General features: G+C 39.8%; 1 protein-coding gene across 1 annotated transcript in view; it reads right to left on the reverse strand.

The window, feature by feature from the left end:
* Positions 1-21,902, reverse strand: part of LOC105564593 — a 92,403-nt gene extending 70,501 nt beyond the window's left edge. The window contains exon 1 of the mRNA XM_012017074.1: positions 18,762-21,902. Coding sequence (XP_011872464.1) covers positions 18,762-21,891 — 3,130 coding nt within the window. The 5' untranslated portion in view covers positions 21,892-21,902. The remainder of the gene's footprint in view (positions 1-18,761) is intronic.
* Positions 21,903-22,632: the final 730 nt, after the last annotated feature.

Consider the following 22,632-nt stretch of genomic DNA (forward strand, 5'->3'; position numbering starts at 1 on the left):
GGACACCCTGTATATGGTTAGATTTTTCGAATCTGTCTAATAATTTCTGAAAATCCATATTTCGACGCATGAGTTTGCATAAGATGTTCAGTACGTAATACATTTTATTGTTTGTACCAGGTTTTTTTAATGCGCCTTGCCATATTATGAATAAACGATGGGAGCGCTTATTGCGGTATTATAATATTAACCTGTTACTAAACATCATTATGGTAATATGTTGTTTTGCAGGAGACAATGACGATGCGCAGGTGACTTCATTGAGGTACTATTCACACGCTAGTGTATTGATAATATGTGTCGTTAGCACCCGATATCAGCTTTGATGAGAAATTTACGTTCCGTCGCACGTTGACAAATGTCTCGTGCAACGAGCGTACTCTTCTTGCATTGCATTAATTAGAGAACTATATTGCAAGCGTAAAGATGAATACGTTCACGTATTAATTCGACAGATGAAAAGCCCTTATTATGAGATAGGATCCTAATATGGGATAGCGGGGTTTCTGTTGAATTAATAGGCATCATCAGTTGATTCCACCACGAATTTATTGCCCTTAAAGCAAAATCTGTTAAGTAGAAAACTCATTGTTCGATTGTGTAATCGTTGCAAACAAATTTGTGATTGAATTTGGGCGTTGAAGATTTGCTATGTCATATTAGAAACCGATCTCATAATAGAGGACTTTCTTCTACTTATGTTTCTCAAATATCATATTTTTTATAGTCCAGTAAAAAAAGGTCATATATTTATTATTGCTACAAACGCGTAGCAATGGTGTCTCTAGAAAAATTAATTACAAAATATAAAATGGTTGTAGGGGCATTGTGTCTGAAAATGAGAATTACATTACACGATTAGATCAGATAGTGCTATTTGTGGAGTCTGTGCATCTCGGTAATGCGAAGCGACGAGTTCCGTTATTTGATGATTTTTACGAACGATTAGAAAGATAATAACGTAAAAATGAAACTACGAGCGAAGCTCTTAACTTGCCGTTTCCCTCCGTTCGGGAGCAATTAATATAAAGTAGTGAAGAGTTGGCCGTTAGGCTGCAATAAATGTACGAGTACGTACCCTTGATGAAATCTACTGCCATTTCAAGACCGTACGTATCCTTGTCGCAGTCGTCGAGTATGTGCGCCCCGATCTTAACCCCCGGGACAATTTCCCGTTGATTGAGAATATCCAGGGTGTAGAGCATCGCCTCTAACGCTTGTATACCTCCCTGAGGCATCACGGGTCCGCACGTAAAGGTGTCCTCCCTCTCGTGAACCATCATCAGGGCACCCAGCACGAGATCACCTTCGACGACCGCTTCCTTCTTCACCGGCCAGCTATAACTGTCGTGGAGCAAGCCGTTCGGTTCGATTGTTCGAAATTGGTGACGTTGATGTCTGATCGGATGACGTAGCTCATCGCGAAAGTTACTCAAACGTATGCTCGTGTGATCATCATGACGTAGTCTCGCGGCGTCCGTCATCAAGTCCACATATTTGTTGAATAACGGTATGCGCGCGACATCTCGAAGATCGTTCTTCGAGATGTCGATCTTCCTGGCCCGTTTGATAGACTTGAAGCGCCGATCATCGGCTGAGCAGATGCAGCTCAGTAGTGCCAGAAGCAGAAACTTCATGACGTCATAATCGGTAAATTATATTGTTCGTTACTAGTTTTGGGTTTCCGACACGTTGGCGATCTCGACGTTGCCGTGGCTCTCGCTTGTCCGCCTCGGGCTTTGAATTCACGATGATTTACGTCGCTACTCTTCCTTGGCAACGGGAGGGCGATATCAGCTTTGAACGGAAGATCGCGCGGAGGCCGTGCGCACGATCGACGGAAAGGACGTGCCAGCGCGGATTGGGGGAGATTCGATTGATCCCGTTTCTCGTATTCCGTATGTATAACGTATATCAGAAGTGAGCAGCAACTGACTCACAAGTGGAATGTCGCGCCATGCTACTTTCAATTCGATGACACTTTAAGATAAAGATATTGTATTGAAAAATAGATGATCCATATACATAAAATAGAAGGTCTGTATTCGTGCGTTTCCTATTCGATCCTAAACTTCTTGACCAATCTGGATCAAATTTTGCATAATTACTCTCTAAAATTCTGCGGAACATATATTTTATCTTCGTGAATTCTAACCGCCTCACCCCCTCTTCGATTCCATCCCCTTGTCATAATTTATATTTAATGCATCATTGTCGAAGTAAGCATTGCATAATAATTAATAAAGTTATCCATTAATTTTCGATTATAGATATAAGAAATCTGGACAACGCTAAGCAGTTTAGAGTTAATAATTTATAAAATTAATATCTTTAATTTTATACCGACAATACGTGTATATATGTATATGTACACGTGTAAAATATTTAATTAACAAAACTGGTGGAAAGCAGGGGGATGAAAAAATAATATTCGCGATGAGCATTTTAATTGAAAATAAAATGTATGAGCTTTACAACTGTAATTAAGAGACGTCTTGTGATTCATGCAGAAGACGTGCGGTTTCCTGAGGGACGATATGTCGCGACATATGCTACCAGTATGCTAATGTAAGAGGAGATCTTGGAGGTACAGAAGCAACATACATGTGTCGTCACGACGCCCGCGTAATCTTCCATTTGCTTTTATTATACAGAACCTGTCTTTCCTTGGTGCTGCACATTCTTTTTGCGCTCTGTGCAAATTTTATGTACGACCTCTAGGCTGCCACAATTTTTCAACGTTTTTACGTAAAGGATGAAATGTGGCGCTTTAACAGGTTTGCTCGTCGAAACATTTGCCGATTTAAGCTGCGTCATTTACGCGCGAAAGTTGGAATGGATTTATCGCCGACCTGGATCTCACCATTGTTTTCATAACTTATCATCTCCCCTTTTGAGTCTCGAAAAAAAAAATGTATTACCTATTACCCGCAACACCCTCTCGCTTCCTTTTTAATGTTTTACATTTAACCGGGTATTAAGGTATTTTACAGGCGACCGTAATTAATGCTTCTTTTATTGATTTCACGTCAATATTAAACATATATTAAAAACAAGGCAAAAATAGCTTTGAATAACGTGTCATTAATTATACCCTTGCGTACAGAAGGCGGAGAATGCAGATTTATGCATTAAAAAAATAATATACGGTTTAACGATAGCGAAGTGAATCGAATATTATTCGGTAACAAGACGATCGTCGTTATCCAACGCGATCAGATCGGCGACGACGTCGCTATCGGATATTTTGATAGGTCTTCCGAGCTTCGAACCCGCAGGTGGTATCGTGCAAGCCGCAAGTTTAAATTGCTCGGTCACGAAGCGCCGCGTTGCATGGCCGAGAAATTGCAGATGTGCGAGCGCGGGCGTGCGGTCGCGCGTCGATAACGACTCCGGGTTTCGTGTAATTAAAAACTTGGACGTGGCTACGTCGCTGGAAGTTGCGTTGTTCCTAGCGAACTTCCCGGCTTGCCGAACGATCGTCAAAACGGCGGACCGAGGTCGGCTGTAATTCGTTGTTACGGAATGTATACCTGTTGCGCGACTCAAACTCCGACGGAAGTTTGATGGCTGCGCTGCACCGTGTCGGAATGCTCTTGCGCGATTTCTTTCTGCACGCGGACATGCATTATGGCCCGCAGGGAAGGCTCTACGATCGTTATGGCCGCTCAATAGGAGCATGACCAAGTGTCACTCCTAGACGACCTGTTGCTCACTGTCCCTACATGCTCGGTATTGTACGTGTATAGCAAAGAGGTGGCAGGGCGAGATGATTGCAATCAAAAGCAGGATATAGAAGTCGTATTATAAATCGTGCGGAGTGTCTGTCGGGCGAGTTTGATGAATTTAGAATAGATTTTACTTTAATGAAAATCTTATAGCTCAATTATACAGTTATTTAATATTCATGATAAAGGGTGTTAATTAAAGTTCATGATATTCTAACAGATAGTAAAAGTTTTATACTTGATCTAGTTTTATTGGCTCTTTCTTTGAAGAGAGAGAATCCACCCATTAAGGTGAATCCATGAAAGCATCTGGTAAGAGAAAAGGTGCAATAATTCATTACACATTCTACATATCTGCTTTAATTGCGGTCTTTAGCAGTTTTCCTCATTACTTTAGTGAATTAGACCAGTAATAAAATAACAACTATCTTATCATATAAACGCTATTCGTAACATTTTCGTTGCAAAGTTTGTAAATAGCGCAATCAATTATTTTTGTTAACAGCAGAATTTATGTAATTTCTATATATTGGCGGCACTGCAAAGTTAATAGTTCTCTTGACATTATCAAGCGACAACAGTTATAGATATTATTGATTGGGGATTCACGAAAATTTATCTTCCAGCACTCTTTGCTTCCCGCGGCCCTTCAATTCTCTCTGGTAATATTTTAATGTGCAAGTAATTTTATTTATAGCCCGAAAATTCCATAATACGCAGTGTCGTAATGAATATGGTATAATTTACTAAATAGTATTACCGCTTCGATAGTGCCATCGAAGCGCATGAGAAAGTCGATTTTGTTGACGGCGATAGGAGCGCCTCGTCTGTTTATTAACGGCGCGCCGTTTTTCGGATGCTAAATTTACTCTGATTGCGAGCATCTGCTCGTCAAATCAATTGGTTTTCACCGTTGGTTTAGCACACAATCACGAGCCAGGATCGTGAGATCAGTGATTGTTAACAATAACGCGTGCGCGCGATTTTATAAAATAATGCACGACACAAAGAGTAAAGCGAATGACATAATTAAAAAGGGAAAAAAAAGGAGAAATAGAATTGACCAATAGAACAATTTTGCTTCTGGCTACAGAGTTCTTTTTGCTTCTGGCTACAGAGTTCTTTTTGCTTCTCCCTACAAAGTTTGTTAGTGTTAAATACAATTAATTATTTGCTCCTCATAGAGAGTAGTGGATATTAATATGCATATTAATTTCATACTTGTGTTGTTCTGATCTACATTTATGGTAATTAACATAATTTAGTTTGCCTATATATTACATATACATTTGTATATACATATATAAAATGATTGAGTGTGTGGCTATTAATGTTATGCAATAGTTTATGCATAGGTATGCATATTTCTCAAAGCGTGCAAGTTACGCAATAATGAAATTTGCTTACTGCACACGAAACACATTTCACATTTAACTGTTACTTTGAAAAATGATTTCAAGTGATTTTATTTAGGATTACTCGTCCCTTAACACAGTTATTGTCATTTGCGATTGTGTTATGCGCAATTGATTAAATAGACAAAAAATTAAACAGCCGACGAAGTCGTGATCATTTTCAAAGCATCAGATACACCGCGGCTAATTAAGCAGCGGAGTTAATCGTAATGGCAAACCATCCAATTAATTGATAATTCACCGAATTCGGGCCAAAATGCGGTAAGGATCTTCATTGAACTGGCATCAGATATGTCACAAAGCGACCGCACAATTCGGCTTAGAACTAGATGAAATATAATAGACACACACAATCTACATCTTATTCAAACTGTCATCGTCAATTGCTCAAATGGACCTCAATAGAGGAATCTAGATCGTATTTCCTAAAGTTTCCATTTGAAGAGAAAGACAAAGTTACCTAGTCGTAGATTGTAACTTTGGCCACTACTTGCTTTACGTAGCTGGAATTTTTAACGATGTCTTTTGCAGAAAAGTTAGATTATGTCCTGATCAAGGTTCGGGAAAGTAATTTACTTGAGCTTACACGACGACGTTAATGTTGAAAACCTGGTTTGAATTATCCAAGGACATATAATATATTAAGGTAAGCTGCGGTATGTTTTTCTTAATATATAAATCTTTTATTTTAAGCAAAGTTCGCAGGGTGAATTATAACAGAATAGCTTGAAAGTATAATATAATGTCAATGAGGAAAAAATGTTACGTATGTCGATTGCACGATATTGCTGCTTATTTCGTTAAATAGTATTTCTTAATTATAATAAAATTGTTGTCATAGAAAATGGATGTCGCGCACGGTATATTTGTCATATCAAATTTAAGCTACAAATCGAAAAAGCCACGCTTTTGGTTTAAATGTTTCATTTAACTTTTTATTAGCTAACCGAAAACTTGGCGTACGACAACGGATTGCCAAATTGAACAATTCTATTTAATCACAATTTATTCACGATTTCTTCATCCGCTTGTTTTAACGGCAGGAAAATTATTTTTTTGCCTTGCACAGAGGACTTGTTTAATACTTTCACAGTGATTGTTTGAATAACTCTCTCTCCCTGTCAGAAATATATAAAGCTCGCAGATATATATTTCGAAAAACCGTTGAAAGAAAAAGTCCGCGTTTAACTGTAAAACAAGTGATTGTTATTTAGTGCGCAAAAAATGGTTTGAAAAAGTGAGCTTTTGTCTCTGCTCGGGTTGTTTTACACTAATATTTCATTCCTTGCGGATTATTTTCCGCATAAATTTAGATAAATGTATTTGAGTGAAGGAGAATGTTTTAACGGGCGAACAATCGATAACGATATAATACCAAAGCAATAAATCGTCGATGTCACATACGCGCGAGATAAACGTGCAATCGAATTGCGAGCCCGAGAACATTTCATCATCAGGGCTTCAAATGCGTCTCTTTGCCAGTTAAAGTCCACTTATTTGATTACTGATTATCTTCGTTTGAGGATTTCATTCTATATCGCGCAAAGACGGTAACATTAATTCAATACACTTTGCCCACATTATCCAAACTTTTCCGCGCAACTTTACGAATTTCAAGATGCACGTGCAAAAAGAAATTAGAGGGATACTTTGGCAAGGAGTTGTCGTCCTTTCCGTCACTCGTATAACACGCGAATTACCGGGAAACTCGAAATCGCGAACGGCGGGCGACAGCCAGAGACAGCATCGGTGGGTACAATCGGCGACTATCTGATTCACGAAATTATCGTGTCGTTTGCAACAAATTTTGTGTCATATTCCGACGAAGGCTCTTGGTTTACTGCGTTTGTCAGGCCCAAAAACGATTTGAAAAGGAGCACGCGCGCGCGTTACTGTGCCGTAGCAGCCACTGACTGGCTGGTGCGACTGCATCAACGCTACCCTCCTCGAACGTATCAACCCTCCCTACCTCCCCCCCAATCTCCTCTCCTACTCTGCGACCCCTCTCTCCCTAACGGTCTGACCATTTTCTCGTAGGTCCTTTCTCTTCCCTGTGTCTTGGCGCCCTCTCTTTCCCGCTCCCTCGCATAACGATCTGTACTAATTCACACCAAACGATTAAATAATGGCGAGTGCCATCGAGCTCTATTTTGACTTGGAGATAACGGGATGTTTTAAATACAATGCAAATAACGTCCGCATGGTGTTCATAAAAAAATGCATTTTAATTAATTTTAAGAACGTGCTGCTAGAACGTAATTCGACGCTCTGCAGTACATATGCAAAAATGTGTTAGACTTTTTGTTACATTTTAATTAATGAAATGACTCGCATGGAAGAAAAGTGAAAAAAGGATGAAATTAATTCCCACAAAGATGCCGAGTTACTTGAAGGAGCTTATTTTGATGTACTTGAATAAACTCGCTAATACTTTCTCTATTAAAATAAGAATACTCTTAACATTGTGCTTTATATTTCGTTGCTTACTGACCGTCGTACTTGATTTCAGTCTCTCACAGTACCAATAGAAGTCGAACGGCAATCTGTCAGGCATTTACGTCTTTGTCTTTACCCGACTACTCGTTGCAACTTGTTTCTTGTTGTTTTATATTGAATGTTTACTTCCTTAGGTAATTTTCTTTACCATTTGGAATTGTTTAATTTTTCTTCTTCATATTTTTTATGATTCAATCAGTTTTTTAATGCTTCAGTCGTTTACACGAATTGTTATCAATTTCTCAATAAATTCATCACAGAGACGAGCAGGACCAAGCCGGTTCCTCCTGTAGCCAAAGATTAGATGACACAGGTGAAGAAAATATGTCTGTAATACCAAGTCTCACAATTAGGTTTTACTTGAATGCACCTACCGGCGTATGAATAACGATGAATCCAATTAAATTGTAATAAATATCTTTATGAGAATCACCATGGCGTAACTGTTTAATAATAATAAATCATATCTGTTTTGGAATACTTCCTTGTCAAAACTCGCAGCGTAATTTCGTAGTCCGTGAGGTGAGTGGTCTCGCGCGGCTAAAATACCGCGGTAATTAGCTTACACGGCGATGTATACTGCATGCGGTGCTATCATAACGGAAACAAGCCACCTCGCACCCATCAACGCGTACATCACCGTTACCTGCATTCAAAGGGATGTCTTTTTCATGTCGTTCATTTTTGGTTTCATCCCACCGATAGGTTATTTGGTTTTTTTTTTGATAGCTTTTTTCATTAAAATAATCGAAAGAACAGATGAAAATGTTCACCCCCTCCCCCCGGTATCTTTGTTACGCAATTCTGGCACGTATCTAGCGCAACGAGTATTTCGCTGTTGTTTTATTTGCGCTGCAATTATCTTCGCGTTTCGCAAGTGTTTTGTTGCCAGTACGGTCTTCCGTATAGTTTTTCAATGTATCGTACAAAGTTGGCCCAAAAAACGTGGCTAATGTGGAAAACAGAGCTAATGCATCGAACAGTTACTAACTGTTTCGAGCTGAAAACCATGCTAATCGTTTAGAAAGACATATGTTTCCGCTTACGATCGCTTACACAAGCCGCAACAAGATTTGCTGTACATTTTACGTTATTAATTTCTTCTCACGTTAAAAACCGTGCTAAGTTTTTTGAAAGACACATGGTTCCGTTTACAAACGGATAAGAGGCAACAAGATTTGCCGCACATTTCGCGTTATTAATGACATTTTTGTTACTACAAAATTACAGTCCCCATTTCTGAGCATTTTCTAAATAAGTAACATTGTTGGAGCGAAAATAAAGCAACCTGAATAATATCGCAATCAGATTTATCGCGCACTGAGAATTATCTTGCATTAGTTGGCATTAGATCCTTTGTGAAATGTAGCTCTCGATTACATTTTTCGAGATACGAAGTCCGAGCTGCAACGAGCTACAATTTATCCACGTAATGATCAGGAACAGTAATTGAAGAAAAGTGCAGGCGAGAGTTGTCCAGCTGGAGGGAACGATTGCCTCGGTTGCTTCACTGAAACGTATCAATTGTTGAAAAAAAATCGACAAATTAATTTATTGCTATTTCATTGTATCCGCTCAGAGAGACTCGCTGCAATCCGAATCGCCTGTAGGACATCGCGTTTAATTTTTGGTGAACGACGTTAAAACTACATGGTAGTGCAATAGCTGGACGGACCGAGGAAACGGCTGGCCCGATTTGGCGCTGCACCAATCCTGCGATTAATTTATCGAGAAATTGAGAGCAATTTCTAGCAATGCGCGACATCTGTTACACCCGCGATAATGTCTTAGAATTCGGCATGTCAGCTGGTTACGACGCGTTCATGAATCTATTATGTCGCGCAACCATGCAAAAATGCGCGAGCACACAGAACCGTCTGGTGGCGACACCGCATGAGTGCGTTGCATGGCTCTTGAAATTTAATCTACTCTGTTCTTTAAGACCGGTTTAGTTTTACGAGTATCAAACACGTGAAACGTGAGACAAAGGGACATCGGCAATGAGTATCCCTTTATAAAAAAGAAATGTTACCAGCGCGAATGTCGTTAATATCGAACAGTTGAGGTTGAGGCCTCCTTTCCGCGATGCCGATTGATTTTCTTGAAGCGCGGTGTGATTCACTTCTCTTTTAGATTCGTGTCGTGTTTCAGCTCGCATGTGAATTTTGACAGTTGTGCAAAAATATACTTAGAGAAAGTTAGAGACTAAACAAAAAGTTAAAGAAAATGAAGTTAAAGTTAAATATCTAATTGAGTGAAGAAGAATGAAAGAAGTTTACGTTCTTCTAATGAGACACAACGATAACTAATCTTCTTTTTAAAAAGGTATGTAAGACGTGTAATTATTAACGCTGTTCTCCGCTTTGATGCTGATTTTCTCGCTTGGCTTTGTACTGCGAGTAGCTGCGCAAATTATGTAATATGTATTTTGACAGAGTGTCAACGTCAGATTACGTTTTCTTCACACGAAAAAAATCTTGTGTGAAGAAGATCATGAATAAATATAAATTAAAACCAAATAGCGCGCGCAATGCTATTTCCAATAAAGTATTTAATACCGATTTATATTATTATTACAGTAAATAATTCGATAATTTTTGCCCATAATAAATGAAGATTTGCAATTTAGTAATATACATTTGTATACATCAACTATTGAGGTAAAATCTTTAATCTTAGTAATTAGAATTTAAGTAACAACGATTTTTGTTCCGAAACATTTTCTCGATTGAACAGAATTAATCGTTAATTTAATCAATACCAATAAGTCCGCGGAATAATACGCAAAACATAGCAACAGTCACGGAACAAAGTAATGTACAATAAAATATTAAGTATATTTTAATAATACGCAAAACGTAGCAACAGTCACGGAACAAAGTAATGTACAATAAAATATTAAGTACGGAATTTTCCATTGCGTAGACAGGCCAACGAATTCTCAACGTTTTTTTGTTGTTTTTCACTCGGCGCGGTATCGTACGATGATTAAGCGGGCCAACGAATTCTCAACTTTTTTTTGTTGTTTTTCACTCGGCGCGGTGACGTACGATGTTTTTGCGTGCCATCGTGTACCTGAAGGTCGCCGGCGCTCTCTCATTCGCTCGGCGAACGTCGAGCCGGCAGGCAGTAGCGAAGAGTCGCTCCGTGCGTGTTATTACTTTTGCGTTATCGGTTTCCAAGACTCGATCGCGATAAATGCAGGGATAAATCGCTATTGATTTGTACACCTCTATCAGTAACAAGTAATGTTCTTTGATTAATTATTAAGTTTCTACAACTTGTAATGAGAAACGAATTACACGTTGTGGCGACGGCTCTTTATCAACATATAGATAAATATTTCACAAGACTAACTCATCTAAAATATAAATGTAAACCGTGGTACTTTGTCGCGGTTACATTTCGTTTACGCACCGCGCTTTTAATTATCTGTCGATTTCGTGTAATCTGTTCCATTTTCGGGAAAAGAGAGAAATTTGTGTGACCTCGGCGTTCGCGCTGTAATTCGCTCTGTCGTTCTTCGCAACTCGGACGGGCGGGAAGTAAAGAAAGTCGCTTATTGCATGTCGTCATTATTAGTTTGGGTAATTTGTATGATAGAGAGTCACGCGATATTTGTTAATAATATTTCGTGCGTTTCGCGGTATTTCACATCGCGTACGGGAGTGCCCGAAATTTCGCGCGATCGATGATTTTCGCGAGTGAGTGTGTGTGAGTGCAACAAGGAAATCTGAGAGGAGGAGGAGGCTCAGGAGGCATCGGGCAACAGCGGAGAAATCGGTGAGGTGAGTGTTTTACATTTTCATGTTATTCGATACTTGTGCAAAATAAAGTATCTGTTCTGCGTTTTTATTTTACTTATTCAAATGATTCGAACGAGGATTCGAATAAGTGTTAGAGACAAAACCATACGTATAAAATTTTGTGAGTTTATATTTAAAAGGAAGACTTTTTCAGTATTCTATATAATTATTTTAATAAATACCTGTTTTTAAAAATATAAAATATAAAGTATATTTAATACAATCATTTCGATTTTACATAATTAGTCTATAATAATCATATACATATTTGTATTTTTACAGTTGAACATATGCAGTTGACGATGTACAATTCTGCTGTTGCGAATCATATCAGTGAGTGACAAGTTACTTTTTATTTTAAATTGACCTGGCGCATGCAATTACTTCTTTGCATGTATAGAAATTCTTAAAAATGTACAATGCCCGACTACAAACTGCGCGCGCGAAGCGCGCGTTTTGTCATTTTTAGTCCCCTATTAAAAAAAGGCGTGTTAAGTCGATAGTCGAAAGTCTCGAAGTACTGTTGTCGCTTTTCCGAGATGCTGATTGGCTGTCTCTTGTGCGATGCGACACGCTTCAGTCGTGTTATTTGCAGCTGCCAAACCATGCGAATTTTCAGATAGAGCAAATAGCGCGCGCTTGTGTTGTCTAGTATTGTAAAATCAGTAAAATTAAGAGACGTCGAATTATACGAGATATAAGTAATTTTACGATTTGCAACGCTGCTACGCAATACGTAAACGTGAAGGATGATGGTGCAAACGGAAAGCGATCCCCGTGTTACTATAATGCTCTTAAAAGAATATTGGACTTTTTTGACGTTTCATTTAATCCGCTTGCCGGCGAAGCGTACGAGGAAAAGGTAACAGCAAAAAAGCGATGCGCTATTCGGATGTAGAATCTATAGAGTCGCGAATGCACCGAACGGCATTGCAAAATGGAGGAAAACGATAGTGATCACGTGCTTGGTGCATCATGGCCGCGGAAAATGGATTAGGCGTGTTTTTGTGCAGTTACTTATGAGATCACGTAGCCGGAGCTGGTCGAGGTGGCTTCGGAAATTCGTGCCGGAAGTCTTATATCTCGGTGATCAATTCTCTCGGGGCGAGCCGAGATAAGTTCGTTAAGTGCCGGGTCGCAACCGTGCAATCGACTGTGATTTGTTAAGAATATCTGAAGCTTTGCCTGGGATTAGCTTTCACCGAGTCGGGAGTCGTGATTTATAATAGATCCTTGCACGTTAATATAACGAGCATGAAACGTGACTTGAAAGATTATTTTTTTCTATTATTATTCACCCGCGAAACGTTGGCTCGCAATAGCGCTATATTATATGTGTACCTTTTGTTTCGCGTTCTTTTGATTTCTTTCAAAAAACGCGCGAAAAGAGTGACGAACATCGTGTGTCAACTATTGTAATTTTTAACCCTTTGCAGCCTTCCACGCTAGGGTGACTTTGACCCCAGCGAAAGTTTAAGGCGGAATTAAAATTACAAGAACAAAAATGATTATATAAATGAACATTTCTTTGTAGTAACTGCACGTCTCATTTTTCTCTGAAATTGCTCTCTTTGTTCCTCGAAATAAATATCTTTTTTTTGGGAACGCGCACTATTGCACTAATTTTTGTCTTAAAGCAACGTATTTCTGAAGTACGTTTAATTTTTCCATAAAATATTAAATGTTTAATCTCCCGGACCTTTATATATTTTTAAGCATGTTAAGATTAAAATTAGAAAAAAATTTAATTCATATTTTAGAATGTCTGAAGAGAGTTCAGTAAGTTTTTAATCCAGTACAACAAATAGTTCGGGCGTGACAACCACTTAAAGTTCCTGGAATCACTTTGACTTCGTGTGATCAGTTTGATATTCTTGTGGACTCTGAGGGATTAATAAAAATTTTTATATTTTTTATATCGTATATAAAACTATCAGTATTTTCTCAAGCTAATCTTATACCTTCATTTAACCAAACTGATATCACGCATACGTTTTTTCTACAGATAAATTTACATTACTAGTTCAATTTTGTCAATTGAATTACTTGCAATTATTATAATTCTCTCATGATGCATACCGCAACTATATATGCGACATTATGTTGTTTGTCAGCTTTTTCGTATAAAGTCATACGTTGCATATTTATTTAAATATATACGTCATTTTCACTCTTTCACTCCAACCACACGGAATTCCTTGCATTGCTTTTAGAAACGAGATAAAAATTATGAGAAAAGTACTTACAACAAACACTTTGATAAATACCTGTGGCCGAGCATAATCCTGTTAAAAAAGGCATTAAGTATCGCATACTAATTTACGGAAACTCCGGTTTAAACGCTCGTTAGACCACTAGCTGGTTAATGAATCCCCGCCGGTTTTATTCGCAAAGTTTTTTTAAGCCATAATATGACGCTATACTATAATAAATTTATGACGAGAAAAGTTTGTTAGTTACAGCTTTCTATTTAAAAAACGAAATACAAATAACTGCACGGCGTCTTTTAATGTTCGCGTAAAATTTTTAATTGCGTATGTTTCTGCGCGACATCTAGCAAGTTCGCGCAAATGTTTAAAATAAAGATGGAATTTATCTGAGAAGTGACTGCTGCGAGGGGAGTATTCAATTTTACAAATTAAAAACGTTTTCACAGTATGTAGTTGTGCAAGCGTGTCAGCAGATGTAACGTTTAGAATGATATTGAACGGCAATGTCGTGACAAACGACTTCCGGCAATGACGAAATAGTTTCCCCGGACATTTGCAGAAAGTGATGATGCAACGATGAAAGTTTCAAAAAATAGTCGATATAAAGGTATATGTTACAACGTTAGTATTCTCGCACAAAGGAAGCAAGCGCACGTTTGATGTTCCGATATATTGGCCATGCGAGCACACGTTTAAATATTCCACCGCAGCGTAGCGTTCCCGTAACATTGATCAACAACTCGGGACTTGTCGGAGAAAGAGAGGAACGCATTTATTGGCGTTTTCCAGAGGGAAGTTTTGTGATATCCAAAATTTACATCAAACGATCGCTACTCGGTTCGTCGCTTTGCCTAAAAATTTCACAGTAGAAAACTTAAAGTGTTTCCAATCGAAGACTGATCAAAGTTGGAAAAAGTTTCGTTGGCGAGTCACAGTTGCTTCATACTTGATGTCTTTCCAAGAACCTCTCGATGCATATATATAATAATATCCATTTCTGAATCGGCACGAAGGCTCGCTGTTCGCAGTGTTGCCAGTGTCGTTAACATTCTCATAACAATAGTTAACGTTTTAACAAGGCTGTTAGAATTTCCCAGATTCTTCTCTATTCTTGCAAACGACTCTCTGCTTCGAACGAGAATGCCATTCCCTGGTGGAAATTCTGGTCTCATTAAACTTTCATAAAATCGTTATTACTGCTCACTTCCGTGAGGTACAGCGGTATTCGATTTTGCCATTATCTCCCGCTGTGGTGCCTCAGCTGAGTTGCGCGTTGAAAAATGTTGTTTTTAAATCGTTCGTCGGGAAGCAAGTCGTGACAAATTGCTGTGCTCGCCACGAGGAGCAGCATTATCTCGAGAGCTCGCGTGCAGTTCGAACGCAAAAACGTTCATGTTTTAATGACAACGGGTGCAACGTCGTTCACCGTTCACTTATCAGATGTGAATTCTGGTATTCACGAATGTACGTAGAATTCGGCAGAATGTTTCTCTATCAACTGCGCCTTCGGTCACGGTTTAATAAGAAATGGCAGGTGTTAATTCTATGAAATTAGACGTGTATACATCGTATGCTTTATTTTTTTTAAATGTTGCCACATCCCGAAATAATCAAAGTGCACGCGATATATATTATATTAATATTATGAGCCTGCAGCGTGCCGAGAGTGACGTAAACGTATTACTGCTCATTAATGTGAAAACGCTACTGCATAATAATTCTAAAGATCTGCAGTAGGTTCATGACAGCGAGATTCGTCGAGCGTGCTATATTAGCATTAACATCTGGTGTCTTGCGAAACAGAGAGCAACACCGACACGAAACGAACGCTGCGAAATTACACTTTCGACTTAAATTAGTGGATTTCAGACGTTACGTCTTCATCGCCATTTGTTCGAATCCATCTTGCTGTATGCTAGATTGTTAACAGTTTAACAATTTTCTTCGCTCACCGGAATAACCGACGTTGCATACGCAAGTGATTGAATAGTTTTCGAAATAGTTTTATTTTGCAACTTTCGGCTTCCTCTTCACGTCCGCATATTCTTTCAACTCCGAATATCGTCCAAAGTGACATTAATATCTCGCGTGACAATTGCGTTAGCGTAATTTCGCGATACACCCCGCACATGCGGAGAGAACGAACTGTATCGGAGGTAATAATAATTACAGACCGCAATGTCCGCGACGCTCTCAACGGGAAATTCAGCATGCAATATTAATTAACGGCTTATAAAGACCTATCGATTTGAAGATTATCCGCACATACCGCGAGCATGTTGAATCAATTCGGTTTAGCAATTTGTAATCTAACCGCCCTCGTCTACGTGGTATATGTACCTACCGCTTTATGAAAATGTAATATACCTTGCGTTCAATTTATCGCAAGGAACACTTTTTGACATAACTACATAATTATTACATTAATTGCACATTAATACAATGCATGATGCACATATAATTACACGCGTATGTTGTTACAGGACTTATTTAAGAGTTTTACTGGAATCCCCGAACTGGATTACGTAAAATACTTAATTTTTTTTGGTGTTGTTGCTTTAAACGTTTATTTTTAATTACATTTACGTTTTCGTCACGATAAGGCGCAAATTTGTGAAGCAGTGCCTTCGTAGATTTCTTGAAAATTATTCTGTAAAGCGCAGAGCGTCTACGATACAACGTGGACGTGGCAATGTCCTTAAACATGTTAATGGCGCGAGTAAGAAACTACTAGGAAGAAGGGGAAAGCGCGCCCAGGCGATCTGTTGGTTAATTTATTGGGAAACTGCACGACCCCGGTTTTTGACAAAATTTCGTAAATCCGTTTTTCGTTGGCTGATGATTTTTGACGAGCTTCCAGGATTTATCCGCGCCTATAAGCCGCTTAAATCTCTCTTCCGGGGAAGTATCAATAAAACCGATTACGGCCATCGTGAATATCAACGAGTTGGTGTCAGCTGGTAGAACGTAAGCTTACAGCGATGCAGTACCACGCGTTCACTGACAGCTATTAACCCAGGTCAAGATTAAATGTATGGGTTGAATAGGGAATTCGTATTCCGCATAGTGAAGATAGCTCACATTGCTTGGGTAAACTATTCGTTGAATAATACAACGACTTTAATTTTTCGAATGTTATCACTATGCGCCGGTATACTACGGCGTGTCATTTTCCCGAGAGCATAACTTTTGCTGGGACTGGTATAGGAGAATTTTTTTTATGGTTTTCCCTCTACGGAAACGCCGCTGAACCGTTAGGTTATTTGGCGTGAAATAAGGTACAGAAGAATTGCATCGTATGCGACGGGTTGCTTGTTTCTTTCGAATTACAAATGTTTTATATCGCCTTCACGTCTTAACTCGCGAAATGACATCTCCGTGGAAATTGTGCGGATAAAAAGATAAGCTGGAATTCCTCTTGGGTCATTTTAAAAGAAAAAAGAAATTATACTTTTAGCGATATTGTTATCAGGCAAATTGCTTTGTATAATTAATACTAAAGGAACAGATATTTTTTTAAATAGTTAAAGCAAATCTTCCGGGTGTGGCGTTTGATATTTTGTCGTTGAAAATTGAAGTAGAAGAAAGAATGTTTTATGAACCACACAGACGTGATCGATGTTTGATATGGGGCTATTTTGGTAGTTTAGACTGACAGTGGCGAAACGCGTAGAAGCCCCAGCATACGATAAATCTCGTAATGTATCGAATGCTGGGGCGTTTCTGCGAATTTCAGCGGGGTAGTCGGTACCTTGCGAAAAGCTCAATGGATCTTCCCCGGCTTGAAAATTTACCGACAGCCGGTCGGAACTTTACCGGTGGTTGAAATGGCTCTTCGGCATCGCAGAATGGCCCACTGATGTTTAATGTCGCCTAATTCATCCACTTACGTATAAATTAACATTTAAATATAAAATGCCTGTCGTAATTCTGCATCTGTTGCAATCTTCAATAAAACCGGGAGATATCGAACTAATGAAAGTAAATCATTGTTCCAAAAATTTTTTAATCACTAGTTCTTTTTACGGTATTACATTTTTTTCTACTGTAAAAAGGAAAAATTAGAGCGAATAAACAAGAGAGTTATTTTAAGATAAATAAAATAACTATCAATCAATATGCGCATGAAAAATTGAAAAAGAGATTTAAAAGCAATTTGACGATATTTTCTATCGTATCGATGAAAAGAAGCAGCAGCGTGATGCGTAATGTGTAATTATGTACGTGTATATACGTATGTACGCATGCTTTTCGCCTTGAGCGTATCGAATCATTACGCTGCGCGAGGCAACGAAATAAGTTAATACAAGTTCATTTCATTAGAAATTATGTGGCGGTGATTTCATTAGCGTAATTTTCCTGGTTTTATTGGAAATTTCTCTAGAGATATAGGCCTGCAGTATCATAGCGCTTTCAACGAGATATCGGAAATTTTCTAGAAGTATGAAATATTCAGATTTGATTTTGCACAGGAAAATCCCAAGTTTAATTTTAGCCTTAGAAAGATGAGAGGGCAAAATCATTAAATCCGTAAGAATGAAGCAATGTTAAAATGTAAGGTGGGAAAGTGATGTAATGTTTAAGAAGAGAGGACACGTTTACACGTTTTCATAAATCAGATGTCAAGTTCAATGTCGTATTTCCAGAACCAATTAATATGAGAATCGGGGGACTAGATTCTCGAATTCATTCGCAAGAGAAACGTATGCGCTATTTCTGCTCTCACTCCCTAAAGCTTTTGGAGTGCAAACAGTACCATGAAGTAAAATCCAGTAAAATAATCGCCCCATTGGGGAAAATGTTTTCTCCAATAGAATGAATATTTCACCCGGTGGTTCTGTTTTCACTCGAAAAACTTTAGAAAGTACAGAAAAGTTGCGAGTCGATTGGTTATCGCAGCTGACTTTTAACAAATCGACTCGCAACTTTCCCGTAAGAGCAGAATTTGCGCATACGTTTCACTTGCGAATGAATTGAAGAACCCAGTGCCAGATACGAGAATTACAAGATGAAAGTTTTTCATGCGTTCCGCGATACTGTGATTGATAAAGACACGCTTAGGCGTATGAAGAAAGATACGCTCGTCATGCTGCGACGCATACGTACCCTTAATGAAATCCACCGCCATCTCAAGACCGTACGTGTCCGTGTCGCAGTCATCGAGTATGTGCGCCCCGATCTTGACGCCTGGCACAATCTCCCGATCATTGAGAGTGTCCAACGTGTACAGCATAGCTTCGAGAGCTTGAATTCCGCCCTGAGGCATTACAGGACCACATGTAATTCTATCTTCCCTTTCGTGCACCATCATCAGTCCACCGAGAACAAGATCACCTTCCACTACCGCGCTATGCTTTACAGGCCACTGGTCCGAGAGCACGTCACTAGCCAACGAGTCGATGATATTCTCCGTGGTGATGCCTTCGAGGACACCTCGAGGAGAATCACTGTTCCTTTGTGGAAGTGGGTCAATGGTCCAAACGGATTCGTTACCGTACGCTCCATGTCCCTCTTGCGAATTAACGAGCTCGGTCGAAGATACCTCCAAGACGTTTCTGTTCGCAGCGTCGGATACTCGCACATTTGCTTCCGCAGCCGAGGGCAGTTCTTTCGGAACGATAGAGTTGTCTGTTTTAGTTACCGCCCTCGAGCGATCGTGCGCTTTGATTAGAAACGGCCTTTCTGCCAAACTGGCGTTTAACGTCATCGGGGCATCTATCAACGATATCTCTAATGAGTCAGAAGCATCGGAAACCACTTTTGCCGGAGCAATCGTGTATCTCTCGTCGCGTTCGGTCGCCAATGGGCTCGATTGCCACTCTTTCTGAAATTCTTCGTATTTCGAAGTCGGCAGTGTTTCTACAGAAGTACGAACTTTCTTCGCGCTAGTTGATACTATATTATTTACTTGAGTGGCCGAAATGGGTGGATTCGCACTAAATTCGATTAGCAAGTTCGACGCTGTTGTCGCCCTCGCCGTATCGAGTGTCTTCCGCGTCCCGCTATCGAATTCAGTTGATGCCGAGATCCCCGGAGTATTCCGCTCTTCCTGGCGCTTGTATCGCCGATGCTTTGAGTTATGGATACCATCGCTTCGTGAATAAAATCCAGATCCTTCATGCATGTCTCGATGATTTCCACCACGTCTCGTCGTAACTCTGACATTTTCTAATTCGGGCTCATCCGTAAGTTCGCTCGATGACTGCACACGCCCATTAATCTTCCGCATCTCGGTCGAATTATCGCTGACATTCGCTGCACCGAAAAAGACAGATATGCTCTCGGCTCCTCGAGGCTCTTGGTTGAATTCTGATCCCCCATCAGTTGTCTCAGCGATGCGTGGAGGCCGCATTCCGGTATTGATTGCGCGAAATTTCTGCGAGTACTTTGGGCGGTCATGATGAGGTTTTTGGGAGCCGGTCGAGTCGATGGAGCCGCCGAATTTCGCGATCCTCGATAGACCGGAGACATTCCGGAGGCCGATTCGAAACGCGTCACGAACTTCGGCCTCGAACTCGGTTCTCCGCGGGCGCTCGCAGCCCGCGTCGGGCCCGACGTGTCGTACGTGCACCGGATTCCTTTTCTGCGTGACTGAAATACGCGTTCGCATCTGATCCAAGTTCGATTGATCGGTTCCCTTGATAGATAAATTATTTGGCAACAAAACAGGCTCGAATTCGAGCGCGTTGTGCGTTGCGTAGTTTGCAGCAGCGGTAATCTTCTTTTCTTCCGTTTTCTTTCTTGTACGCATCTCGCCGGGATTCGCTGTTTTTCTATTTATTCTTACATCAATATCGCTTTTCGAAGCGTGATATGGATGTCGTCGATCAAATATATCGCTCGTCTTCAGTGCGTTTTTCTTTTTGTATAAAAAGGGACGCCTCGCGGAGCTGACTCTTTTCCCAGTGAAATGGTTTTTGAGCGAATTCGATGTGCGAAAAGTGAACGAATCGAAGACGTTCCCGTTTCCTTTCTTATTCGCGTACGTATCTGTACGTACTTTAAATCCTACCTTTGAATATTCGTCACGTTTGTATGTTTCGACTGCTAGAAATTTATCCGCTTTATAGGATTTCGAATATACCTTCTCCAAAGGGTGGTAGGGACTCACGGTGTTTTCTTCATCACCAACTTCTCCGTTTGCACTCGAGATTTTGGAGTTGAAGATTAATGTAGTCCAGGTGGCAGCTACGGGACGTTGGTACGGCGAGTTTTCTGTGATCGTGTTACCTGTAGTGGTTGTTGCATTAGTCTCATTCTCACGACTCTGATTTTCCTTTGAACTTGAGCAGTTTGAAAAAGTTGCCTCCACTTTTCGAGATTTGCCGTTGGCCTCAACGTAAATCAATTTATTCGTACAGTTTTTCAGCTCGAGACGGGAATCCCCTTCGTTCTTATTACGTTCGTGTGTTCCGTCGGTGCGTCCGGACTCGATGCCCTCCATAGTTTTGAGTTGCGAGATATCGGAATTTTCGAACTTCTGTGCAGAACTGTCTTCCTCGATGCGCGGGTTCTTTGTGATTTTGCCGGGGAAGAATGCGGTCATCCCATTTACGTCGCTAAAGATCCGATCCCTCTCGTGCTTTTTCCACCGTCCGCCTTTCTCGCCATGCGACCGAGTATCGTGTCTTATCGTTCCTGTCTTTTTATGATCGTTCAAGTACACATAGGTAGCCCTTTCTTTACGTCTTCTTTCTCGCGAGGCGCTTTTCAACTCTCGAGACGTCGATGGCGTCGGACGTAGGCTCGACACGAACTTGAGATAATTCCTCGTACTCTTTGACTTTTCCATAACAGTAACTTGCGACAACCATACGTTTCCCGTTCTTTTCGTAATCAGTCGCGCACTTTTGTCGTCGCTGCCTTTCAAGTGCTTCGCCGTAGCCATTGTATTTGACATCGCAATGCGCTTTTCATAGCCATTGACTCGTGAATCGCGATTTTCCGTATTTTTGAATCCCGGAGAAACTGCTTTCGCATGCATTGATGAACGATCATTCGATTTGTAATTTCCTTTCGCGTATCGTAACCTGGAATCATCGATAACTTTCCTATCGAAAACGGGATACGTTGCTCCACGATGCAGGCTGTAAGGAGTGTCTTCATTGTTGTTTTGCGGTTTATTGAGAACTCGTTCGCCAGCTAAGCCGCTGTTCAATATCAGGAATATCGTCCATGTAGCCAGAATGGCCGTCCAGCCGAAGTTTCGCCACATCACATCACCTCTTCGTCGCATTAATCATTGCCAAGTCCTGGAAAAAGCAAGATATATTGTTAATTAATAATTTACTTGGAAAGATTTACGCGGTTTAATACAGAATTATATATTTCTTTCTCACACTGGGAAAAATTTTCATCGGATAAATCAATTAAATAGCGTTTCCGATGGTTTATTTTTCCGATTACGTTTCCCGAATAAATTATGGATACATTCGATGAAATTTGATTGAAAAACCGATCACATTTTTCATCGGGTATACAATTTACTCGGATATATCCGTTTGTTGTTATGTAATTGGATTATCCAATTATATTTAATCGGACATTTTTCTCAGTGCAGGTTTTTTTTTTAATTACAGGGTTTATATTTATAACATACATACAGAGGCGAAGTCTATCACGAGATAGACTTCTAATGCGAGATAATAGTAGGATTTCTAAATTAATAGGCATCATCTGTTGGTTCCATCATGAATTTATTGTCCTTGGAGTGAAAACTATTTAGCGGAAAATTCATTGTTAGATCGTGCGTGTGACTGTTGCGAAAAATTGGTGAAACTGGATGCTAAGAAGGCACTATCTTATATTAAAAGCCTATCTCGAATAAGAAACTGTCCTCTACACACACACACACACATACGACGTACAAAACTATGTCAAAGTAAATTAGTGCACGCGCACACGTACCAAGTTAGTTCTTGAGCGAAAGTAAACGGCAACGGTATGAGATTTACATTGACACAGTATCCAGCTTCAG

Source organism: Vollenhovia emeryi, unplaced genomic scaffold (assembly GCF_000949405.1).
Source record: "Vollenhovia emeryi isolate VEMERY1.0 unplaced genomic scaffold, V.emery_V1.0 DF939162.1, whole genome shotgun sequence".
Lineage (NCBI taxonomy): Eukaryota > Metazoa > Arthropoda > Insecta > Hymenoptera > Formicidae > Vollenhovia > Vollenhovia emeryi.